Raw genomic sequence first — 20,397 nt, 5'->3', positions numbered from 1 at the left:
ATAAGATGTCTGTAGGCAGCGTTTCGTCATGGATAGCAGCTAAGAAAGTTCCCCATGTAGGCTGGTGAGAGCTGTGGGATTACTTTTCAAAGGCAGTTTTAATAGGCAAAAATGACTCTGCACACTTCACACAGTTGCAGTTCATAATGATCCATTTTTAACAAACCAGTTCGACTCAAATGTGCTTTTTTTTTAGTCTGCAAAATTGCTACTGTAGTCAATTTGTCTCACCAAAATAAAATCTTCTAGAGAGCAATAAAGTTTGCTGCTAAGTAAAGTTTAAATTTATGTTAAAAAAATGTTATCGGAAAATATACATCCCAATGACAAAATATTTGATAACTGCAGCCCGAATCACAGCTCAGCTGTTTCCTGGGTACGTCATGTGACATTTTCATGAGTCCTAAGTCCTAAGGCAATGTGATATGTGAATGTCATAAAATAGACGATTACATAGACATGAAAAAAAATGAGCTTCCGACTATGCTTAGTCCGACAATTTTTTTTAAGTGTCCCATTTATCGCCTACAAAATGGGCGGACCGGCCCGTCACATCGGCGGAATGCCCAGCTCCGGTGAAATACAAGCACTATTGGGTCTGTGCGAGTCAGGTGACTTGACTTGAATACTAATTCACACATGGCTGTCTATAGGCCAGAGCACCTCTGTGGCAAGGGATCAATTAGGCACATCCTGTGTGTTCAATCAAAAGCTGCACAATAGCTGGTGTGTGCTGCACCGTGGATTAGAGGCCCCGACATTGCGTGCATGCAAACACCAACACCGCCACGGCTCGTTTAACACACAGTGAAAGCAATTCACGCAGTGACAGACAAGGGTCACCGAGTAACAGCCCGCGTGTACACAACCAATTTATTTCCGAGGCGGGAGGAACATATGTGGCTGACAACAGGGGAAGCAGCCATGATTAAAGGGGTCTCACCTGCTCCTCTGCTGTAAAAACATGCAAATGATCTCAAATGGATTTTCATCACGTGGACGCAACACGCCAAAACCAATTAGTAGTTCTGCAAGGCCAACAGCAATTTGCACATTTCCAAGCAGAGTTAACATTTAGTCTTTGGGACTTGCTTTTTTTTTCTTTTTCTTTTTCTATTTTCTTTTTTTTTTTTTTTTTTTTAAAGACTCTTCACAGCCTCACACATATGATGCACAGCGGGAATGTAGCCATAGTGATGATTAATGTCAGCCCCCAGATGAAAAGAAACACACCCCACTAACTGATATGAAAATTGTTCTGAGCAAATAATTACATAATATGTACAGTAATTCACGATGTTTGAACATGTTAGGTCCACTGTTACGAGTTATTTAGTTAGCATATTTGAAAAGTGAAGGTACTCTAGTAGTGTCAACTACATCTCAAACGCCCTCTGGTAACGGATGGTGAAATTGGGGACATTTTTACACATTATTGCTGTCAAAATGTCAAGTTATTTCCAAATTTTATGAGCTTCTTTATGCAAAAGTTAATTTGAAATAAAAAAAATACATGACATCAAATGTGGCCAAATATATTTACAATTAATATGTTGAAACATAATTACTTCTATCTAGTTCTAACTTGTTGCACATATTTACAACCTTTATCAAGACTGTGTATTCTTGAATTACCAAAAAAAAGTCACACATGCTTTGCAGTGAGCACCAACAGAATGTTTTTAACACAAATGAAACATTTTGTCACTCAAAACGTTTTAAAAAATGGCGTATCTCACTGTTAAGTCTAATTTGCAGACTGTGACGCACAACTGAATTATTTTCCTATTTAATGAGTTTCAATACCATAGCTGATAATAATGCCCAGGCTTGATGATTGTGTTTATAGTTTGAAGCAGTAAACTTAATTTAGAGGGAGGAAATATTGCTTCTTATTTGATTTATTCCTAATGAAGTGTCCTTGGAGGAAAAGTCGCACTACCCCCTAGCCCTTATATAACTGCAGGGGGACAAGTGGACGGCGTCTGTTGTGCGTGGTGAGGGATAGCATTCATTAAAGGTCTGCTCCAGCCCCCATCTGGTGATTTGAATAGGGGCTGGTGGGTTGGGGGTGGTGAGGGTTTAGAGCCCTCCCTTGGCACGTGCCTAAGCCGCTCCGGCGCTGGCCTCATCTGGCCCCTGCAGTGACAGATCACAGAGGTGGGTGTGTGGGGGGCCACGCTTTACACCTGTGCTCCACGCTGAGGATCAACAAGCATGCAGAGCAGTCCTATTTTGTTTTTACAGAATCATTGGACATGAGCCTTTTTTTTCTTCTGAATATTTATGAAAAATGCTCCGTCAGACTCCCCAGTAAGATGTGCTGTGCTTGCAGGAACACGGTTGGTGCATACATTATATGGCAGTGAAAACACAACTATCGAGTTAGAACTGTTTCATTGTACATGCACTCCACAGGTGAATAATTTTTTTTGACTCTAATGTAATTTTTTTTAATGTTGTTTAGGGCCAAAAGTATCTTCCAAAAGGTCAACTTTGATGGGAATACTGTATACGGTAAGCAATACCTCACACTCAATTAAATAGATGCAGTGACTTTCAACATTTGTATTATGTTCAAAATAAACACAAACAAATCAGTTGTTGTTAGATCAACGGGACCTACCTTTTATGTCCTCAAAAATTCAAACTACTTAATATTTCTATGCCATTCTTTTCTCCCGCTTTAAACACCCAAATCTTCGTGTTAGTTGGACACAAGATAATCGAAAATAAAATATGATTTGAAGGCTTTTTTTTCTGTGTAGCCCAACAAATGTCCCTTTTTTTTTAACTCATTCAGTGCTAGGCATTTCCAGACGCTCTTTTCCTCTAAGGTTTGAAAAAATTTGAAAAAAATATTAATAAATTCCTGGGATTGAATGGCTGGACTTTGAAAAGACATAAATGTGTCTTTGGGATTGAACGAGTTAATGTCCACAACACATTTCTTTCAAATATTCCTCGGCATCCATCTGCACATTTTATCCACGTTGTCATCAGAAGTGCTTCACCAGCACAAAGGCTATCCTGTAAAAATCTTATCAGCCTCTCATCCCTTTGTCTCGGTGTGTCTTATACCAACATGAACACACTGCAGAGAAGAGAGCTATGAAACTGTCACCCTAATGTGATATGGGGGAGGGGAACTGGATCAACTTGTGATAGATGAGCTTACATACAAACTACAGGATCTGAGCCAGTTCCGTGGAGGAACAAGAAGAAGTAACACATTGTATTCCGCAATCTCCGGAAAAAAAGTAATAAGCAGGTCTAAAAATGTAACCCTCATATCAACAAATCTTCATCAAAAGCTCCCTGCTGCATTATGGGTATCCAGTTTGGCATCTATAAATGTTTCAGTAGGACGAGAAAGTAAGCACAGATGAAAGCTTAAAATGAGCCGCTCTGCTGCTCACACTTAAGAATCTCTTTTCTCGTAAGGGAGAAGTTTGAATAAAGGAATGGCTTTTCAAGCGCGCATCCCTTACGAAATATTATTGAGCACATGCATGTGGGTGACGTTAATGTATGTAAGAGGGATTGATTGAGGCTCCAAGCATGCAGCCATTACTGTTTTATTAATGGGAGGAGGTGTACAATTCAATTGCCCCGAGGTGGTGTAACACCACACGTGATAGGCTCATAAAACACCAATTACTCCAATGGTACATTTCGAATTTGGCCTTCTAATTACAGCCAGTGAGTTGATGGAGGATTATTCGAAAATGAATGGCTATGTAGGCAGCAGTGTGGAGAGGTAGTAGGGTGCAATTTGGCAAGGGGAGCACGGCCAGCCGGATAATTGCATGCAGGCGGGCTCCCTAGAGAGGAGCGCAAGCCCGTCATCAAACACTCATTCGGCTGGGGCCTCATCCCATTACAGTCCCCCAGGAGCCAAACTGCACCTGCCCCACACACCGACAACAGTCCATCCTCTCGCCTCCGCTCGCCCTCTCACTAGTTCAAAACAATGACGTGAACGTGATGCTGCACAAAGTCAGCGATGTGAATCCAAGCCGCGCCCTGCTATGAATGAAAACCCTGATTCCAGATTTAGTCCAATTACAGCGCGCCGTATACCTAACAAGCTTGTCACCGGCGCAACAGCTGTGACCACTGTGACTGGTGTGGCGGGAGGAAAAAGACGTTCCACATGACTGGTGACACAATTGGGTTCTCTGTCAAATCAACACGTGCACTGAGGAGGCGGGACAGTGGCAAGTGTTGATGGCTTTTACCTTCCTCCTCAGCCGACGAGGCGATTATCCGAGGAGGAACTGAGATTTATTGTAATTGCTTGCTGCTTGCATAGAGCTGCTTCTTGTCATCAGACAGCCCAAGTAAACACTAACATTACTTGAGATAAATCCATCGTGGGCAAAGAGTCATGCTCGGCCCCCACTCATAATATAAATGCCGCTCCTTTCAAACTCAGGGGGGGAAAAAAAATGAACATGTTGTTGTAGCATAGTGTCAAATCTAATGTGATGCTGTAGAACTGAACTGAATCATATTGTGAAGGGTTTCTAAAATTTGGACCACACCCGAACCAGTTCTTCTCAGTGTCAGTGTTGTAATGTAAGGGAGTATAAATACTTTGTGAAGTTGAATTTCCAGGTACCGGTATATGTACCTTCCTTATTCATATTCTTGGCAACTTTCATTTTTACTCTAATGCATTTCTCCTAACCATCTTCGTTATTACAAAATAAAATCCTAAGGCATTGTTTGATGATGTAATTACAGAGCACAGAGTGTGTTATGTGTAACTTTTTTACTGTACAGCTTGGGTCTGACCTTGTTGTTAAGGCATACGGTTGTTTACTTTACTTTAAGACTTTTACTCAAGTAATATTATACAAGGTGATTAACTCTTGCGGACGTTACTTACTTTTAAGTATCCCTTTCCGGTACCGTACTTTATATAAGGCTGCTCTGTGTGATGCAGTGCATCTCGGCAGTGCAAGCAACCATAACATGAACACATTGTTAAGTAAAACTGATCATTATTACCTTTGTAAAGGCAGTTTGTTTTACTTTGCTCTTGTTTTGGATGTCATTAAATTGTGCAGATGTACATACATAATATTACGATTGTGCACAGGGATATTCCATTCATGAAACCGTCAAATCCTTGTTGCTGCAGGGGAGGGAGAAGCTCAGAGTGTTGCATGTGAATCCAAAGATGGATAGGCGCCATCTTTGCTCTGAATTATTCACTACCCGGCAAGCGAGCCGCAATACGTAATCATTGACTAGGGCTGAGTGTTGGGCTGGGCAAGGCACTAACATGGCGGCTCATACTTGAGGCTGAACACAAAGGAGGTCCTTCCGTTTTCTATACTGCTTATCCTTTTTTGGGTCACCAGTCAGTCAGTATATATCTATATATATATATTACACTATTTCTTTCTACACTTGATTATTTATATTTATAGACTACATGTAAATTAAACTTGAAGAAAAATAGCTCCCATTTATTTATTTATTTAATTATTTATTTATTAAACATCACTAGTAGAAAATGTACTAACTCGCTGTTTGATTGGAAATCCGACTGCAGTGAAATTGCGGCCTAAAGTGTCAGATTGGTTTGCTTTGTTTTGGTTGTCCTCCAAAATTGACAAATAAACTCTACAACGTCACCTCCACTTGTTGTCAACTCAATTGAAACTTTATTGATACAATTTTATGTAATCCGTTATTGTGCTCTGGAGGTATTGATTTGTCTATCCCGTGACTAGATTTCATTTTGGAGCCGGGTCAATATGTGCTGCGTGTAGCATGACTGACCTCAGAGGTGTGGAGAAGGACAGGCTGAGGTGTGTAAAGTGTACCACACTTTACCCGTATACACACTGCACAAATATAATAGAATGCCCTCTATTGTCAATGATTCGCTTAACTGTAGTGCAGCAAATGTGGTTAGCAATTCTTAGATGAATAGAGTAGGGAAACAAAATAAACATCATATTTTCCCCTGTAATTGAAATTAATTCATGCATAGGCTTCCTCACAGATTTTACACCACATGCATCCTCATTGCATGATTCTTGCCGGGATGTAAACTCCAGTCATTCCATTAACATTGCTGTTCCCCCCTCCATCTACCAATTACCAAGCTACCGAGTCCAATACTTTTCTGTGTACCCCAGAGACTTCCGCCATTGATTTACTAATGAGAACTGTGGAGAGAATGGGAGCACAACAGACTGATTGGAGAAGGTTGCTAAACGCCTCAAGAATCATTGCTAAACCTCCACAAGGGATGAAAAGATGATGACAAAAGCATGCCTTTTGCGTTGTTGTTGTTGTTGTTGTTTTTTTTTATATATATATAAAATGAGCATTTTTATAGCACTTTTCAACATTAACATACCTCTTTGTTAAACACAATATTTGTATCCATAAAATCACATTTATCTGTTTACATTGACTTCAGGCACAATGCCATGATAACATCTTTTGGTCATCTTAAACATTCTTAAATATTCATATATTTTAAACATCCTTGCAGATTTCATACAGCAAAAGGTGAAACATAGTAGCAAAGAAATTCAAATGGAAGAGCTTTTCATGAATGAATGTGGTCCACTCGCGTGTCCGTGAAGTCGCTTGAGTGAGAACAAGCAAGAAACACCAAAAGGAGTCATCCACATACAGTACTGCATTCCTCACTGTCAAAAGTCGGCACCATGAGCACTAAAGCTGGATTCGCGGGACACGAGTAAAATTTTTAAAAACACACGCCTTATCGTTGATCACCACATGACTCCAAAACAAGAACAGTTTCATACAGCAAGCCAGTGTTACGTTACAAAAACAGAAGGTGGTGGTTAGCAGCCGTTACACAGGATTTATTGCAGTGCACACCAAACTTGAATGAACAATCGCCTTCGGAGAGGCTTCTGATTTGTCTCACCTCACCATGTCATTGCGCAAAGTTTATTTTCTCTCCTATCATGGCGGGTGGATGAATGAGGACAACGCTGCGTCTCGACATTGATTGGCGCAAAGTCATGCAACAACGACACTACAATCCTAAGGTTCACTCGCCCTATTTTAGTCTTCAAGAGTATTACAGGTCTCGCTCGAGGAGCCGACGACCTTTTTTGCAAGCAGACATCTCCCTGAAAAGGTGCTGTCCATGAAAAATATGGCCTTTTTATATCGAGGTTAAACACAGATCAACGACCCAAATCCACAATAGTCTCACAGAAACAGTATACAGGTATATACAGTACATAAAACACAATATCATTTGTTTGTTTTGTTTTTTTAAATTCTTCTTTTTTTTTTTTTTTTTTTTTTAGAATTCTTGTGATAGTTTCAGTGCAATAGGAGAGAGACCTTGTGTGATGGTCTACTGCGGTGTCGTCTGGCTCATGTTGTTCAAGTAAACTGATGAGGTTTGGGTGCCTAAGACTACAACATCGGCCTGCAGCTTGCTTTGCAACCTCTCTACGCTGACTGTAGATGTAATGAGAAGTGTGCGAGAATCTAACATGTACTCCCCTTTACACCAGCCGTTCGAAACTACAACAGCCGTACAACTAGAATACGCGGAATGGATTCATCTACCTACAATGTTTGATTGTGCAATCTTTGATGGAAATTGGACATATATCCTATTAAGAATAGCCTCGTTCTGAGTACATCTTCCCGGCCGGTTCCTGAACGTACTCCTCCGTCTTATCCCAGTCCTGCACCCATCCTCCATTGAGCTGTGCGGTGGCTCCGTAGCTTTTGGCGGGGCCGCCCATGGCGCCGTAACCCTGCGTGATGTCACCTGTCTCTTCGGCCAGCTCGTCCTCATCAATGAAGCCGCATTTCTCATCGCTGGTCTCCTCGGGGTCGGCCCACGGCTGTTTTTCCCCCGATGCGAAGATCCCGTAGAACACCACGCCCCCGTAATGCACCAGGGAGGCAATCAGGAAGACATACTGCCACTCTTCTCGAGACTGGGACCGGAAATAGTGGTTAGACCTTGTCACAATTTAAAGACCCACAGACCTGATTTAATAGTTGCCATACGCCAACACTGCAACAATTTACTTTGTAGTAAAGATAGTTAGTTAGTTAAAGGTAATCATGTGTAATTTTTGCGACCTTTCTAAACATCTAGCCTTCAAAACTGTTTGAAGTTGCTTTGCAAAACGTCAACATAGCAAAGTTCTGAGTGAATGGCTTGCTTGTTAGGATCCTGGGTAGAATCCATGCTTCGTGCTGAGTTAAAACACAATTGTTTGTAAGGGGAAGTCAAATGGTGACCTGTGTTCTGTGCACAAAAAATATTTTGGTGTGTGTAAACTCTTTGGGTTCCCCAAGTAAGTAGACATTGAAATTCAGTATTTGTCATCAAGGTTTTTGTTTGGATGAAGATGTTTGGACTTACATGTAAGTCTATTTTCTCTTCTTCGATTTTAGCATTTCAAAATGAAAATTGCAAATGCTCTTAACTTCCATTAGCATTCCGATCACTACGTGGCAGAATAAAAATAGTTCACCTTATTCTTTGTCATGGCTCCCACAATTAGAGGGCAGACCATCCCCGACAGGGTGCCTACGCCATTGGAGATGCCCATGAGGATGCTGGCGTAGCGTGGAGCGATGTCTAAATGGTTGACGTTGAAACCTACAAGCAAGCACAGCAGAAGTGTGTATTGAAATTTTGGACCACCCGTAACTAGTGTTGGAAAGTACAAATAGTTTGTTACTGTAAATAGATTTTTCAGGTATCTGTGCGTTACTTGAGTGTCATTTTGCTCACTACAACTGAAAAAAAGATTTGTTCTTTCTTTTCTACGCCTTATTTTGGCAAAATAGGCGTGCTACTCATTTCAACCGCCGCAGATGGCGATCTAATGTTCAAACAAAGAAAAAAAAGACATTAATTGCGAGGGATAAAGTTAACTGTGGTTGACATCTTGATTGATTTGAGTAATTGAGATTTCAGGGATTTAATTATAAGGCACGAAAAAAAGTGAGAGCAGCAGCATGTTGGAACGTGAACCAACATGACGTGACATATTAGCAGAAGCAAGATTTTTGCCATGGCTTTATTTAAGAGAATTGTTTAATGTTGTGAACTACAAGAATGATTAATGGTGTTTGTGTTGTCTCGTGCCATCTTAAAAAACACCTGATTTGGCGTTAAAAAAAAAAAAATCCCCTCTAATCTAAGACACATGTGAACAGGTATTGTGTATTTTTTTTTCCTATTATCATGAACTAATTTTGCATTTGTTATTTAGTCCCTTCACAATGTTAGCAACCCGTTGTTTTGATAAAGCCACAGCCAACGTGTGGTAGCACTTTTAAAAAAAAAAAAACCTAAATGTTATTTAAATGTGCATTGTATACAATTGGCAGTAAAGTTCATTTTTACTCTACATTTCAGAGCACATCAATGAGGAACGTGGCTTTCGTCAGCGACTTGGAGGGAGGAGTGAAGTAAGACTATCTTCAAATCTCGCAGTAAGAAAACCGCAAACTCCCCCTTTATAAGTAAAGCAGATGAATTAGTACTTCTACTATTAACAGAATTTTTTTTTTTTTTTTACAAAACGATTTTACATTTACTCAAGTACAGTGTAAGTCCTTTCACCACCTCTGCCTATAACATAAACCAGGACTTATTTGAAGCCTCACCTGATATTGCGAAACCACTAAAGCCCACTGCCAGCACCAAGAAGGAGATGGCTATCCCCTTACTGTGAGAATACCCCACCACCAGGAGGAGGGTGGCCTCCATACCGAATCCTAAAATCAGACAGACACATGGGTGAACTGACGCATACTGTCATCAGCTCATTTTGTGCACACATGCACAAGCTCACCTCCACAGTTCATGATTTTGCGGACCGTCGTGGTGGACATGATGTTGTGCGTACGCAGGTAGTCGGCCAACTGGCCTCCTAAGGGCACGATGATGGTCATGACCAGGTGGGGGAGCGCCGACACTATTCCAACCTGGGTGGCGCACGTGTAAGAAAGATGATTCGTTCAGTGTGTGTGTGTGTGTGTGTGTGTATGAGAGCGTGTCTGCTGGGGTCTGATGTCTGGGCCGTATATCACCCTCAGCAATCACACTCTCCTCCTCAGCCTGAATCACAACTGCCAGACAAGCTTGATTCATGCTTCTCTCTTGCATGAGGGCGATGAGATTATTCCGTTTAAAGATGAGACAGTCACTGATTAGGACACCACAAATCTCACAAAGTACTTCAGCTCAGAATTTGTTTCTGTTTCAGTACAGATGAGTGTCTCTTGAAGGGAAGCATTCGATCATTAGTAGTAGTTCTGGGTTGATAGGCTTACCTTGCTTATTTCAAAGCCGAACACTTCTTCAAAGTACGCAGGCTGGCTGATGAGCAGCAGATAAAAGGTCCAGCTCCTGCAGAAGTTTGCCACAATAATTGCATAGACGGGCATGGAGGTGAAGAACTTCCTCCAGGGGGTCTTGAATTTCTAATTTAAGATGGGGGGGAAAAAATATAGATTAACTGGATTCTGAATGCGGAGGGACATAAATTGCTGAGATGGAGAAGTGACCTCCATGGCACCCATCAGCTGTGCGCTTTCTCCGATGCTCTCCTCGATATAACGGCGCTCCTCCTCCGAGATGGTCGGGTGCTCGGCCGGGCTCTCGTAGGACACCAAGATCCAGAACATGTACCAGATTAAACCAAAGGTACCTGTGAGGATTGAAAGGTGCAATGGTGAGCTACAACCAACAAGGCTGTACTGCACGTATACGCGAGTCAATATCACCATAAGGTGACTTTAAGACTTCCTCATTGCACCCAGGTTGGACAATGACAGGGTGGACATTTTTGGCTCATGTTAACTTTAAACGGTGGCCCTTCACTTGGCAACACGGTTCGGTTAGCAAACTGACTGTGTCCTGTGCCTAACAAAAAATATTTCTAACATCTGGAAGGTTTAATATGTTGAGTGGATATGCAAAGTTGACAATATCCATCCATCCATTATCCAAACCACTTGTCCTCCAACTACACAGATTTTGATGAGAACTACAAAACAAAACATTTGCTGTGCAACTGTTTTCGCCTTCATTGAAGAAAGATAAAATCCTGGTAGTAATGGCGTTGAAAACATCAGTTTTTTTAAGCAGTAGTTACCCCATTATGACAGGGTGGACAGAAAGGTAAGGGACATGTGCAAAATGTTGAATATGATGATGAAAATAGAAAATGCATCTATCAATGCGTAATACATCGATCGAAATATCAATCGAAAATACATCTATCAAATTACTCGTTTTATATGTACTTATACAAGTCAGTCTGAAAACCTGTAGTACTGCTGTAGTATTGATATTATTATGAATCCATCTCATAGTAGTAGTCTTACTTTTATACCGCACTAGTTCAATTTTTGCGATCTGCATACACTCCCACCATTCACCTATTGTCCCAAAAACGAAGCACTGGAGGCAAATGCTCACCTCGCTCTGAATTTGATGAAGTGCAATCAGTCCTTTTTTTTCCCCTCTCTCTCTTTCTGTCAATAGGATTGTCTTTCAACACTGGACACCACAACGCTTGCTCGTGTGAGGATCCACGCGGCCTTCATAAATTCCAACACTAGCTTTGCGGTTTTTGTGACCTTTTTCACCACAATCGTTTTGACAAATCAATACGGAATGGGACAGATACAAGGCAAGGCAAGGCAATGTTATTCGTATAGCCTTACACAGGGCAACTCTGTGCTTCACACAAACAAAGCACACCATGCGTTAACAAACGGAACAAGTGAAGACATTTGCAAAGAGAACAAAGTAACTGCTTGAAATTACTAAAAGAACGTAGATCATTATTTATATTTAATCAAAAGATTTAAAGACATTTAAAAAAACAAAAGGGAAGAAAAGTAGCTTTCTGAAATCACTAAAAGAGTGAAATTGATCTTAATGAAATGAATGGGCGGGAAATAAGCATAGTTTTGAACTTTGATTTAAAAGCATTTAGACTTAGGGCTGACTTCTCTTCCGTTGGCAACTTATTCCATTTGTGTGCAGCATAACAGCTAAATGGCGCTTCACCGTGCTTGCTTTGAAACCTGGGCTCCACTAATCGACCCGAGTCTACAGACCTCAGAACCCTAATGGTGTTATTATATTCAATCAGTATTTTCTTAATGTATTCAGGACACCAACTTTGAAATAATTTGGTTTTCATTTGGGTTGTATTAAATTTTCTCATTATCTTCAAATAAAGATACTGAGAAATCATTTTAAATCTGGTAAACTATACAGTAGATACTGATAAGAAAAGATAAAGAATGTGAATATGACACAACTGTTCCAAATTAAGTGACTTGATGTTGGAATAATGCCGTCTGATTGGTTGGCGCCCAATCAAGGGTCTACCCCAACTCTCGCCTGGAGTCAGCTGGGATAGGCTTAAGCACCCCTGCGAACCTAATGAGGACAAGCGCTATAGAAAATGGATAGAAGGATGGATGGGGTTTCGTTTCATCACCAGTGATGCCGAAGTAGAGACCTGAAAAATTACTGACAGCGTGTAGTTGCTGATGTTACCCTAACTAAGTTGTACAAGTTGAATGAAGAGATGACATGTTTACTGACCATACACATAGAAGACGGACGACCACCCTGTGTACTGCACCAAGATTCCAGCCAGAGGCATGGCTATGACCGCACCAGCATAGGATCCTGCACAGGACAAATACTATGAGCCAGCTGCTTTATTCACAAGCAAGGCCCTGACGACAGTGTTAAGTCTCCACCAGACGTTTGTATACACAAAGTCGAGCAATATTTTGAAATTATAAAGCAAAGTATGTCATGGGTGGAAGACATTTCCAGACATGCTGATTGTGCTTTGTCAAGTACCACAGAAAGAGATGGTTGCCAGACGACTCCTTTCCAGAGGAGGAGCCCATTTACTCCAGATTCCATGACATGCTGGATAAGTCACGCCCTGCAAACGGAAACATCAGTGTGCTCAGTTTTCACTGAAACTGTCAGTAAAATATATATTTTTTCAAATCCCTGTAAATGATAATAATTGTCTTCTAAATTTGACGCACCACAGAGAAGTGTTGTGAACCACCCTGCCAAACTTGTATCGTTAAAAAATCGGCAAGAATATAAAGTGAGGCTTCATAATTGCGAATCCCAAAGTTTGGGCGCGTCAGCTGAATGCGCTGAAACCACACATGATGTGTATGCACTCACGGCCGACAACGAGGCACTCTGAAGTTGCCACGCCAGCGGAAAGCCCCTGTCCATATGCTGACAGTCATGTCCACCTTTATTATTTGTTCCCTCTCCTATCTGCTGTGTCTTCCTCTGTGTGACGTACAACGAGGCGCTCTAAAGTTGTCACGCCATTGCACTATGTGAAGAAATGGTGTAGACAATACTTCATGTCACCGCTCCGTTAATTGCAAAGGAAGGCGCTCAAGTTGTTATAGAGTGGGGGAGGGGCGAATCATGCCCAAGGGCTTTGTTTGAGCGCACGCCCAAAAAAATCTGGCAAACTGCAGTGGTGAAAAGCAGTTTGATGCTATAACTCCACTCCAATGCAGTACTACATATTGTAGTTCTCAGTCTTTGTACATTATCTGCAGTTTTCCATCTAACAAATCCCTGAATTTACTTTACTTTTTTTTGTCTGATTTTTGTGTGTTAAACTTGAATGCGCTGAATTGCCAATATTATCCTGCACAATTTTACATTGAAGTTACTTTCATGAATTAAATTTACACTCAGTTGGAATACTTTTTTTAATTTATTTATTTTTTTTTACATTTTTTGCAATGGATTGTTTCCAAATTTGTTCTGAATGAACGTTGCCACTTTTGTCCCGTATTTACTGCAAGACGGCAAGAACGACTGCGGTACTACATTTTTCCTGCTATGTGGCCCAATATAAATGCCGCTGATTTAAACTACATGTAAAAATACCATACGCTGTCCAGTGGTAAGTGCGCCACTGACAGATTGGAACTGATAACAAAGAGTGCGACATGGTTGTAGCCGACCTCTCAAATAGAGACTAATAGGTGAAGTGTGAGTCCGTACAAATCCAAGCAGACTGCCACTTGACGGAGAACAAAAAAAAAAAATCATCATTAAATCTTCATTAGCCACTAAGTGGCATACAATCAACTATTGATAGACACAAATTGCTGGGGCTTGCAAAGGGAGACAGACCCAAATGCTAATGTTTAATTTGCAATAATAAGTGGATGCTGGACTGTGCACAGCCGTCTCTCGCCCTCTCTCATGGTCACCGAGCGCCATTCAAGTGACAGTATGTAGCCTAACAAAACAACATAACCTTCAGTTTTATAATAGCAAATGAATCTTTCTATTGAGCCGCGATAGCCGCATGCATTAAGTGTTTTTGTCCAGAGCTCTTTTGTTCTGCGTGAACATTTGGAGGAGTACACCGCATAAGCCCCGCGATTCACTCTTTGTTGACCACTCTGGCAACCATGTGCGCTACGATGAAAGGATTGATCCATAAATGGAGACAAAGGGTGGTTAAATAGAGAATGTCAGGGCACACTCATCAGGGGAGGGGCCCAATTCTAGCACTCAATAATGAGACGTTATTTTTGTCATTTTTATTTTTTTAACCATGCTGAAGTTCAAAACGGAACAGTACCTCGACCAAGCCTTGTAATATCCTCACAAAGATGACGCACCCGTAGTGCGCCCGGGCCGCAGAGGGGATGAACATGTTCAGGGTGGACGTCAGCACGATTGCAGCCCCGAAAACTCTGCGCGGATGAGGGAGATGTTAACAAGCATCATTGACCACATCAAAATCAGCAGAGTACAGTGGAAGATTGAAAGTCAAAATGTTATAAGTAAACTCTGGCCTTAAACACGATCAGAAGCACTGACATTTTAACAACTAAATTCAAATATTTGGTCCATGAAATTGGAGTAATTTAAGCGGTACGGATTATGAATGAATATTCACATCAAGCACTCTATCATTTACGTTATAGAAACATACAGTAATTACATGATTAAATAGAATGTCAGGAATATAACTGATTTCGCCACATTTTTTGCTTCAGTTTAATGGATGTTGTGCTACTCCTGGTGTAAGCGCCTTTGCTATCTGGGTATAATCGAGGCATGGAGCACACACGAGGAAGTGTTTCACAAGTGACCCAATCAGCTGCTGTCATATTAGTCTTTTTTTGCAAAGGATAAATAATATATACCCTTGAGTGTTGTTATATTTTCTGTTTATATGTGTTGCTCCATTGTTTGTGTTCAGATATCCGTTGCTTAAAGGTTTATAGCATTTTGACACTGATGCTATTTCTTCACCTGTTTGTAGTGTTTTGCATTGTTGACATTAAAGCGGAGGCCAACCCAAAAATTGTCTTTACAATAATATATTTTGTGCACCTCCGCTAGTCTAAACATGGCATTGTGATTAATTTTGCATTTTTGCAAACAGTAAAATCCAACCATTTTTAGCCATCTCAAGGGATAGCCATTTTGTCACTTGCTGTCGACTGAAAATGACATCACTGTTGCTCAGGGCTCGGATAACAACTAATCACTGCTCACCTGTTTTCTGAAGCTGAGCCTAGAAAAGCTTACCATACAAACATGTACTGTAATTATGACTAATATTGCGTTAATAATGTATGCTAGTGGCTATGGCACGCTCAGACTTTCATACAAATGTGTTGCTGACGCCATAGCAACAAACATTAGGAAAGTTAACTGAAGGCTCCATGGAGTTTTAGAGTGTTAAATTCTATTAATTCAAGTTAATTTTATTATTGAAAAATTACATATCATTCAAGTCATTGTGATTTTTTTTTCATAGTTTTTGCACGGAAACCTGACAAAAAGAAGAAAAAGGGATTTGTTGAGTAGTAGTATTTGCAGTGTGAGTGTTTTACAGTAGTTTTGTTTCTATGCTTTACTCATTTGACACTTGTAGGCTTTTTACAGTATTATTTGAAATGATGCCAACAGTTTGACCCTTTAGCTATTTCTTTTTCCATTATTGAGAAACAAAAAAGAAAAAGCATCTTTGGACAAATTGTGTTCCACTGTACAATGTGATTTCGCACCACATACTGAAGTAAAAAAGCACACAGACAAAACACACAAATGCCGCTGTTAAAGCATATAAATCAATCTTAATCGGATGCAACACACACACACACACACACACACATGCGCAGTGGAAAGAAAAGGAAGAAAAGGAGGTGTTTGGAGCAGAAGGCGTCTGTGGGCTCAGCTTACTTGGCACCATGATGCTACTCAAACATTTGCTCCTTCGCTACATGCAGGAGCAGTATTGATTTCCCCTTCTTTTTCTTTTCAATACTGTATACGATTTGAAGTCCATACTGGCTGTTCTTTCAAATATATGTTGCATAAGCAGTACTCTGAAAAATGTGCATAGTTGTAAACTGTATATGCCATTGTTTGTTTTCACATTATTTGTTTTCACCCATAGGCCACTTCATTTTGGATTACCCTATGGTTTGCTCTTTGCTCCTCTTGTCTTATCTCCTTATCTTAATGTTATTGTGGCCTCTCTTTCATTCCCCCCGATTGTCCCTGTTGAATAGTTGTAGAAATAATGCGGCACGGATCGGAATCATCCCACAATTATTAGTTGCAGCCATATTTCACACAGGGCCTTGGCTGAGGCGGTCGCCATATACATGTGAACATAAAGGATTAGACACGGAGTCTCCCATGGGAGCTCATTAACATGGAGGGAGGGTGGAGGCGCCTGGTGGGCATCAGCAAAATCCTCACTTTTATCAACTGGGATCTTTTCATGACTCACACTCACGTGAACATGGCTGACATTCTATTGTTCCAAATTAGAGATGTAAGAAATGGATGCATTTTTAAATATGGCCACAGCATGACATATACAACGATGAATGTGTATTTATTCAGTGGGCACTCTATATTTTATCCTGATAATAATAAACAGTATTGTATTCAAAACAGCTATCATTATGCAGTGCAGTTGTTTCCTACTACAAAGTCAAAGGCACATTGTCAACCAAGCTTGTAGGGCACTTGGAAAATCCAAATATATACAGTAATCATATATTCAGTATATGGGGTCACCCAGACAATTTCATGTTTTTCATTAAAACACACTGTTGAAAAGTACTTTTTCTATATGACCGTAAAGTTTGGGAGTCACAAATGTATTGTATTGTGATTTATGCTGTCTGTGATTTATATCTGACCTAATTATTGATGTAAAGTAGGGCTGCACGATATATATAAAAAAAAAAAATATCATCACCGTAATGGCACGTACAATTTGCATATCACAAAGACGTGTGATAAATTTATACTTTCATATGGAATTCTAATCTGACTTTGGCCAATCAATATAACTTTAAATGGACATCGCCATCCAGTACAATATATATATATATATATATATATATATATATATATATATATATATATATATATATATATATATATATATGTGTCATGCCTGATTATTTTGTTGCATGAAAAAAAATCATTTCTTTCATTAGATGATAAAAATTTTATTTCTTTAGGTAGGCAACAATGTGAAGTATTGCAATGATATCGATATCAAGATTGCAATATTCTACACCCATATGGGGGTATGTTTTTCAAATATTGCGCAGCCCTAATGTAAAGCATTTTTGTCAACTCTGTTTATTTAATTGGATTGGCTAATCACTAATTATCTTCACACAGATGAATATCAATAATTATTATTAATGAAATATAATTAAAGGTAATTTAAGCAAATTATTTGAGAAGTGTATATCAAACTGGTAGCCCTTTGGATTAATCAGTACCCAAGAAGTATGTCTCTCAACTTCAAAAAGGTTGGTGACCCCGAGTCGAGACATGTATATCTGATTAAAGTAACCTTCACTCAAAAAATTATAGTGTTTTCCTTTCAAAAATAACGTTTCTAAGTGACACCCAAACTTTGAACAATATTGTATTTGCACATAAACAGTATATACTCTACATACTAGTATACATTTGTATATACGTATAGGTATATCCTGTGTATGATATGCATGTATGTCTGAATATCTGTTTACAGTATATAGTGTATATAGACACATATTGTGTCATTATATATTATTCAAGCATGAATATATAACAAATTGGATCAATCAAAGACCTGTTAGCGGCCAGTCTGGAAGAAATGTATCCCCCTGGAATTTGGGTGACGATGTAACCCCAGAAGAAGGAGCCATGGATCATCCCCACCGTCTCTGGGTCCCAGTTAAATTTGGCTTTCTGTCAAAAAACAAAGGATGCTAACATATCGCATGACGAGTGAAGTGCAAATACTAAGAATGGATTCCCTGCACAAAGTGTGCACGAACTCGAGGGGGGAGGGGCTGGGGGTGTGGGGTCGTACCTCTTTAATGATGATCTTGCCGTTCTGGTGGATGGTGCTGTTGTTGACCATGCTGACGATGGCCACGCCCAGGTTGCAGCGGATGCCGAAGGAGATGCAGAAGCCCAGGCCGCTCAGCATCGCGATGATGTACCTGCGCGGGAGTCCGAAGCACGTGCAGTCGCACAGGGGCCCCCTGCGGCCCTGCTCGGCCTGGGGCCGCCCATCCTCGGTCAGCTCGATGGCCTCACCCGTCTCCTGCTTCTTCTCCAATCTCCTGCATGGCACAAAGCATAAAAAAAAATGAAACGTGCGATAAATCCCGTAGTCAATTAAACATTCACATTCATATTGCGGGCAAATCGGATATGCGAAGAACATTCGCAGAAATTGCATTCACTGAATTTTTGATCTGCAGCATGCTGCCTATAAAAGCACACGTTTTTTGTTTATTTGAAAATTCTATTTATTTCCCCCAAAAGGCAATGACCTTCATACCGCATTGCAGCAACAATAGCCTCTCTGCGGTTATTTTTTTGTTATAGTCTGTAAATATATGTCTTAAAAATACAGCCCTAGCAAACATGACGTATAGATGTGGCTCTATTGCTCTTATAGATTAGAAAGGGATTGTATTAAAACACCAAAGATGTAAATGTGCAGGCCTTGAGAAAAAGTGGGCCTGCAGCAGATTTTTTTTTTTCAACACCTTTGAGTCACGTTTTTGGTTTCCAGCGAGCAAGTGACTGTTTAAAATCCATTTTCCTTCTTTTAAATATGTGCGTCATGGCTTGTTGTGAGCGAGAAAAAAAACTATCATTATTATTATTATAGTTTTTATCAAAATAATAATTATTATTATTTACAGCTCCCAAAATTCGTTAAAATGACACCCCCAAATATTTGGAAAGCATTTTCCATGCAGAGCTGTTATATCCTTACACTAAATAAAAAAAAAGAATAAATCGAGAGTCAATTGATTAGACTAGCATCGATTTTGCATTGATACAGACTGATCCAAACGTTAATAGATATCATGGCAGACTTTCTGTCACGACCGCTTGTGTTGAATTCATTATTAATTAAAAAAAAAAAAAAGACGCACAGCTGCTGGTGGAGCGGGGGCTCATCCTCCTGGGAAATATGCGATCCTTAAATATTCCCGTGGTCTCTATATCCTGACATTTATCCCATAAATGATCATTCCCGCCTGGATTTCTTTCCTTAATTTAGGAGTAAATATTGACGAAATGTGCTTATTTTTTGCTAAGCTTCCTAACCAGAAATGTATTTTGTTCGTTTTAAAACATGCATAAATGACATAAATTCACCTTACCTGTACAGACTTCCGAGGGCCTTTCCCGCAATTTGTTTTATTCCCACTTTAGTCTTTGGAACACCTCCCACATTGCTCTCAGTCTCCATTTCCCCCCTAAAATGATCTTCACGACTACTCTAGTGTAAGAAACGCAAGTGGTGTATGTACATATTGTTAGTGTAATCCGAATAATTCGTGTTTTCGTTGTGCTTGCCCCAAAAGAAACGCCTCGATATCCTGGAGATCCAATGGAGCTGGCATAAGGAGAGGACGAAGACGCTCAGTGTGCAAAAACTGCTTCCACGGTCACCAAGCGGCACTCCAGTAAGTCCGTTTTTGCCTTGCGCAGTCTCTAAGTCCACGCACAGCCATTTTTTAAGATCCACCGGCCGATGTAGAAAGACGAGCGCGTCAAGTTGTCAAGGTATGTTGGGGGAGCTCGTGGAGGATATTGCAGGCGTTAGGAGGAGGTTCGGGTCCGGAGTGAGAGAAGCTTTCAGCACCACGGACAGAGCAGGAGCAATCCACCTGTGTGCAGCCAGAGCCCCGCCCACTCGTGACCAATTCAGTACGCTACTTACCCCTCCTGCTTCACTAAGGTGGTCTGACGACGAGCAGCCATGAATCGCAGCAGAAAGCAATCCCTCACGCGTTGCACACGTCGAA

The 20,397-nt window shown here is 40.5% G+C and overlaps 2 protein-coding genes across 6 annotated transcripts in view; one reads left to right on the top strand and one right to left on the bottom strand.

Annotated features, from left to right (window-relative positions):
* Positions 1–20,397, top strand: part of LOC147148817 (uncharacterized) — a 23,122-nt gene extending 2,725 nt beyond the window's left edge. For 2 of the 5 annotated variants that reach the window (XR_015086377.1, XR_015086378.1), the window contains 3 exons: positions 2,468–2,517; positions 9,404–9,480; positions 19,954–20,397. Coding sequence is in view for 1 of the 5 variants with exons in the window: in XM_086027289.1 (XP_085883415.1) it covers positions 2,468–2,517; positions 9,404–9,456; positions 11,540–11,582 (146 nt within the window). In the remaining 4 variants the exon portion in view is untranslated. Of the gene's footprint in view, positions 1–2,467; positions 2,518–8,516; positions 8,660–9,403; positions 9,481–11,539; positions 14,454–19,953 lie in introns of those variants that run through there. The other 3 variants (XR_015086376.1, XM_086027289.1, XR_015086379.1) reach the window with 3 other exon arrangements.
* Positions 5,656–20,329, bottom strand: slc17a6a (solute carrier family 17 member 6a). Its single transcript, XM_086027280.1, has 12 exons — positions 19,750–20,329; positions 18,435–18,690; positions 18,192–18,310; positions 14,667–14,781; positions 12,884–12,971; positions 12,617–12,703; positions 10,558–10,700; positions 10,324–10,473; positions 9,843–9,975; positions 9,655–9,765; positions 8,511–8,638; positions 5,656–7,964 (listed from the first exon to the last, which is right to left on the bottom strand). The coding sequence occupies exons 1-12, from the start codon at positions 19,836–19,838 to the stop codon at positions 7,635–7,637; spliced, it is 1,749 nt and encodes a 582-aa protein (XP_085883406.1). The 5' UTR covers positions 19,839–20,329; the 3' UTR covers positions 5,656–7,634.

Source organism: Filicampus tigris, chromosome 4, assembly GCF_054856515.1.
Source record: "Filicampus tigris isolate MCC_2025a chromosome 4, RoL_Ftig_1.0, whole genome shotgun sequence".
In the NCBI taxonomy this organism is placed as follows: Eukaryota; Metazoa; Chordata; class Actinopteri; order Syngnathiformes; family Syngnathidae; genus Filicampus; species Filicampus tigris.
The sequence above is the reverse complement of the archived record's forward strand: the minus strand, read 5'-3'. Positions and strand labels throughout refer to the sequence as shown.